Source organism: Cibotium barometz, chromosome 21, assembly GCF_041138505.1.
Source record: "Cibotium barometz isolate CiBa-2024 chromosome 21, ASM4113850v1, whole genome shotgun sequence".
Lineage (NCBI taxonomy): Eukaryota > Viridiplantae > Streptophyta > Polypodiopsida > Cyatheales > Cibotiaceae > Cibotium > Cibotium barometz.
The window spans coordinates 25,925,847-25,931,806 of NC_141066.1; the positions used below are offsets into that span (position 1 = coordinate 25,925,847).

At 44.8% G+C, this 5,960-nt stretch overlaps 1 protein-coding gene across 1 annotated transcript; it reads left to right on the forward strand.

Moving 5' to 3' along the window:
- The first annotated feature begins 1,882 nt into the window (after positions 1-1,882).
- LOC147626997 (uncharacterized) lies at positions 1,883-3,872 on the forward strand. Its single transcript, XM_086815583.1, has one exon. The coding sequence runs from the start codon at positions 2,096-2,098 to the stop codon at positions 3,641-3,643; it is 1,548 nt and encodes a 515-aa protein (XP_086671709.1). The 5' UTR covers positions 1,883-2,095; the 3' UTR covers positions 3,644-3,872.
- The last annotated feature ends 2,088 nt before the right edge of the window (positions 3,873-5,960 follow it).

Genomic DNA, 5,960 nt, shown 5'->3' on the forward strand with positions numbered 1-5,960 from the left:
CAGTGGTACGGGACTTGGAGCTTGGTAAGATATTAAAGGCCGACGACACACATGAAACGCAGTAGAATGTGACACCGCCCATATATAGATTTACATGTCATTCAACATTTGCATTTCGCTTAATTAGCCTCCGTGACAACTATACATATTATGTACTAAATCCCGTATCCCAATTTTGGAGTGAAGTCGGTGAACGCTAGCTAACCCAAAATATGTACCCACAATGTTTTTTTAAAATAAATAATGCTATTGTAAAATCTTGTTTCCTTTAACTTTAGGAAAAGGAAAGCGAAATTTTGATATATTTGTAAAGGTTGCTCTATTTTAGAAACAAATCTTGTGAGATCGAGTAAAAATAGTAGAACTGCACATGCCCGTGCATGCCTTTCTAGAGTTCCCCGACCTCTCTCTCACTGCATGGTCGCCTCCCCTAGTTTCCCCTGCCTCCCCTCCCTCGCTTGCACGCCTCCTTCCCTCCGTCCCTCATGAGTGTCCATGGCCTAAGGAGGGGGGACACACATCGTTTGCAGTTGCCCAGCATAACCGTAGCCATACTGGTGTACCTGCATAATTTGTAGCCCCCTATGCTGTACTAGCCATATCGATGTGCTAGCTGCTGATACATGTAGAGCCTTCAGTGGATACATTTTCTGAGAGCTAGTTGAGACAGGGAGGCAAGCATGCACGAGCAGGCAACCAGGTGAGCGAAGGACATGCGAGCGGAGGCAAGCAGGCAAACAGCCGAGGGGAAGGTGGACGAGGAAGGTGAAGGGAGGTGACCAACCAAGCTCGCCCTTCTCCATTGCCTCCAACCGCCGTGGGAAATACCCCTCCCCTATTCCTTCATTATTATTTTGTGCTTTCTAACCTTAGAGTGTGTTCACAAGTACCTCCCAAGGCTCTCATTCCACATCACAACAAGGACAAAGCCGACTTCCAGCTGGCTATAGAGCTTGGCTGCCAGCTAGCAACCAATCACGTGCGCGGGTTTCCACGCTATCACATTTTCTAAAATTTAAATCCTCCCACCCTTTCCCTTTCTTCCCCTTTCTTCCCCTTTCTTCTACCTTTTGCCGTATGTGCTCCATATTCCAACTGTGATGTTGGTTTAATTTTTGGGTAAAACAGGGTTGTTGCAAGTTCGATAGCTAGGGATTGGAGCTAACGAGCTGGCAACCAAGTTACAACTGGCTATTAAGGCATGGAACCACTGGAGGCATGCTTAGTTGGCAACCGGTTCCTCCCATGGACGAAACTAGTTCCAACATGGAAATAGGGACTAATGCTATCATGCTTTTAGAACCTCTCACCCACGGATCCACAAATCCGCAAGTTTAGGGGGTGTTCACACGTACGCCTCACCAGTGCTAAAAAAAAACCTATTTCACCATTGGTGAGATGCAAAATAACCTAGAGGACACGTCAATGGAACCACAAGTGTAAATGTCCATGCCGGGCTTGAAATGCTTGCGTTTTGGCCTTGTGTGAACAGCCTCTTAAACAATTCCGCAGATAAAAACGGGAAAATAGAGAAACTACCAAAAGCAGCGGAAACTACCGTGAGAAAAAGTAGAGTGAAATTAAGGAAACTACCATGAGAAAAAGTAGGCTGGGATGGGAACATGGGCAAGTGACGCACGGCCCATGGTCTTTGACCGGGACTGTGTGAACCTGGAAAACCCCTTTTTTTCCCTCAAAAAACAATAAATTTTGGGGCTTCAAAATTTTTACAAGGACTGAACTAAATTAGGAGTGAAAATAGAACTGAGTTGTCACGAATTTTGCAATTTTTTGAAGAGGCGACTAACTAGCAAAAATGAGAAGCGTTGTAGCCTCTGCTATGAGCAAAAAGGTTGTTTCTATGGACACTGTGGACAGGATGCCTTTTAAGAGCTTGGCCACTGTGGAAGGGTTTCATCTCTCCTTTATGGTGGGCACAGGGTGTTGTGGAGGATAGCCACCTGTGTGTAGTGTCATACAATGAATGATTAAATGCTAAATAGGCTACTCGTCTCGTTGCACTATATATCATCAGCTGCGCAAACGTTGCTACTAGTGTGTGCCTAATAATAATAAACCAGCAGCCTTGTGTTGAATGATCATGCAAACGCTTGTGAAATTCGAACAGGTCTCTTGCCAGCTCTCCTCTATGACTTGTAGAAAACACAGTCATGCCCATCTTGTGCACTTGTGCGACTGGACGGCAGCTGAAGATATCAAACCGCCGGCCTGTGTCCGCCCCCCACCACCACCACCACCACCACCACCACCAGCTGCAGTAGCTGATCTTGGCACCTTGTATCACAAAGCTCAATCCACCATCTCCGTCTGTTCCCTCGTCTTCTTCACCTTCTCTGCTTTCCTCTTCATTGTGAGCGCCATTGATTACTCTCTTCTCGGACTCCTTGGTGCCAAGCTTGACCATGCCTCTAATGCTGCGCCCATTAAGGTGGACGAAATCTCTCATTCTGGAGCTCACAAAGCTCTGCGTGGCCTTGGCACTCTGTATCGAAGGGGTTCCCGAGCTATGAGCGAGCTCATTGTTGCTCACCTTAGCGAAGAAACCTCTGCCAATCAGCTCAGACTTTTTATTCGAACTCTCCATCGTAGCGGCGCCACGGCGAGGGCGGACCTGGTGGTCCTTTTCCCGTCTCCTCCGCCGGACAGCTACGTCCAGGTCATTCGAGAAGAAAACGGATTCTTCCGTCAGCTGGTTTCCGATCGTTTTGCGGCGGAGCTGGCGCAGCTGTCTTCGGTAAGGAATAATCACACTACTAGCAGGAGGGTTTTGAGTGCCTTCAACTTCGGTGCTTACAGAAAGGCAGCCGAGGAGTGCGACAAGGCGTCGAGGAGCGTGTGGGGATCATTTCAGAAGGGAGGTGCTTTGCCCGCAAATGGGGTTGCTTTCCCGGCCGCTGAGACGGATGGAGGCGTTGTTCCGATGGCGTGGGGCTCCGTCGTGGGATTCGAAGCGGCGGAGCTGAATCCAGAGGATGCATTGAGGGGATTTATTGACGGGGCGGGAATGCAGATGAGGAGGTGGGCGTGCTATGAGATGCTCCTGGGAAAAGTGCGACACAGGTTCCGGCACGTCCTGGCAGTGGGGGTAGAGGCGACGCTGGTGTTGGGTGACGCGCTGGAGTCGACCAGGAAGAGGAAGACTCCCTATTTGTTGTTGGCCTTGCAAGAAGAAGGGCGGAGGCGGCGTTCACGAGCAGGACCCGATTTAGGAGAGAAAAATACCCGAGTGGTGGCTATCAGCGCCGCTTTTGCTGGTTCCATGAAGCGAATGAGAGAGCTTTCCGCTGCAATGAGTGTAGAGATTGTCAGAATGGCACTACAGCGCCGCACCCGCGCCGTCTTCCACGACAGTGCTGCTCTCAGCCGCTTGGCCCACGCCACGAAGCAAGACGGGGAGTTGCTAGCGAACCAGCCTTTTTTGCTCTCGCTTCCGGACCGCGGGCGGCGCCGCCGCTCACGTAATGGCGCCGTCCGACACCGACATCCGATAGTACACGCCAGCTCCGCCACCACCTTCCGTCGATTCTCGGCCACAGTTTGGCTGGACATCTGCTCGGACGCGGCTTCGTATCCCGACTGTGCGGCAAATTCGACAGCGTCGATGCCAAATCCTTTCAGCTAATTGCTCCTTGCGACTAATCGAGAGTTCAGATCTTTCAACTATAATCTGTTTTTGTAGAAGGTAGGATATCTCCCCCCCATAAGCAATTTTTTTGTCATTGTTGGAACCTGTGATGCTTGCTAATGTAGGAAGTGAAATCTCTCAATTGTACGTTGAGCCAGCTTAACGCATGTGTATCGAATTGTATTAAGGGCGGTCACGCAAAGCTTGAGGCTTGGTTTCACATTCACTTTGATTACTTTCTTAGTTGGGAGTGATTTTTGATAATATTTGAACAATTTAAATAATGCCCAAAAGTTCATAATTGTTGGTGAAGCCTAATTGATAGTGGTGGGGACATAACATTTCAATAAGTTAGTTGTGTTGTGACATCTCAAACATTGTACCTATTTGCATAAAGCACATTTACAAGAACCCCCACACGTAGTACAATCCAAGTCACATCTCTCATTAATGTATTGCCACTACATCCTCCTAAGTGCCTCCCTCCCCCCTTTTCTCTTTAAAGCTTTTGTCTTAGCCCAAGTATGGTGTGGTCTCTCACTACCCTACATTAATTAGCTTGAGCTTCCACCTTCACCAACTTCTTGAGCTCATAACCTCACATTCATAGCTCTCTTCATTACCTTCTCTTCCTTGTTGCATTACAATTAAAAAGTCCAACATACGCTTAGTGTACATAGCCCAAGCCTTAAGGAGTGCTTTTGAAGCCTATGCATTGAAAACTCAACCACAACACTTGTTTTTTAAACATATATAAAATAACCAAGATAACCCTACTTTTCTTGAATGCTTGTGCTCCATACATTCCAAAGTGCTCCGTAAACGAGAAACTTTTATGGAATTATTGGCTTGTGTGTTATACTCACCTAACTAGTGAGTAGAGAGGGTTATGTACGAGTAGGATTCCTTCATCAAGTTTTCATGTACATTAAAAAAGAAATGCATCATATTGTGGTTATTAAGAGCATTAGGAAGATAGTTAAGACGCTTGCTTGATTAAAAAAAAGATAGTATATCTTCCACCCAAAGATTATTTTATGAGGTTCTCCTCATAATTTTGAGCTATCTTAAGGTAGCTCAAAGTTAGTTCAAATTTTTTTGATGTACGCTTAAATTCTCTCAATTTGAACCAAGAAAACCACAACTACATGCCACATTGACATATGGTAGGGATATATCTTCTCTCTTCCTAGCTAAGTAACAATGTCCCATGTCCCTAGCCACACTTGATGATACTCCAAAGCTATGAAGGCAAATTGTGGTTCTTCTCATTCAAGGAGCATTTCTAAGGTCTTATGATGCTCTTCTTGAGATGAAGTACCTCTATCCACCCAGTGGAAAGGATGTGCTCTTTGTGACTTAGAGTTTTTTCTTATCTTTCTTTGTAAGTTTTTATACTTCTTGAACTTCTCACTAGCTACTAGAAGCTTGATGGGACTATGGATCATGCCCACATTCAACTATGATGTCCATGCTCCATGGTCGTGTTGGTGGTTGGGTTGAATGTAAAAACATATTGAACTACCTATTGGATGTACATGCATCATGGTATTGTCTTCCTCATTTTTTTCATGGCCATTAGCTTGTTTCTTGTACACATTAAGACATTTGGTAGAGTGGTGGGCACTTTGCTAAATGTCCTTTGTTCATCCATTGTGATGGTAATTTTGTGATGAATAGCTTTCAATTGCACCATGAGCTCATCACCTAGAAAAGAATCAAACTCTTCCTTCTAAATTTTATGCTTTTTGGAAGGTGCGATGGGGGTTGTGGGCTCTTCTCCTTCCTTATTATCTAGATGGATAGGTTTTTTTTGCTTCGATTCTATGCATGAGAATTTAGACACGACGCTCGTGTAAAGAACTTGACTACTTAACATGAGGTTTTATAGGGGATGAAGAAGCAAGGAGTGGATTTGTATTTTACACCTATTGAGAATAAGCCTATATGTATAATCATATTATTAATATATAATTAAAAATTATTTAAATCAAAAGGTGATTCTTCTAATCAATTGGGAAAGGGTAAGAGACGTGATGGTGATTACAAAACTTGCATGCATAGAAAATTGGGTTTAGAAGGAGCAAATTTGGGCAACATTTTGTTACATCAATGAAATTGATATCTGAGAAAAAGACGGTAGGCATCTTTTGTATGCATACCATTGTTAAAGATGTATAGTAGATCATTGATTATGTCCATTGTGCAGAGATAATTGAAGGTTGGGTCGTGCCTTTTGAATCATATGATGTATAGAATGAAGATAATGTATGCATAAAGTTGAATCACATGATGTATAGTTGAATTGTATGCA

Bases quoted from the DNA above. Each gene is read 5' to 3' on its own strand.
- LOC147626997 (XM_086815583.1), top strand. From the start codon at position 2,096: ATGATCATGCAAACGCTTGTGAAATTCGAACAGGTCTCTTGCCAGCTC.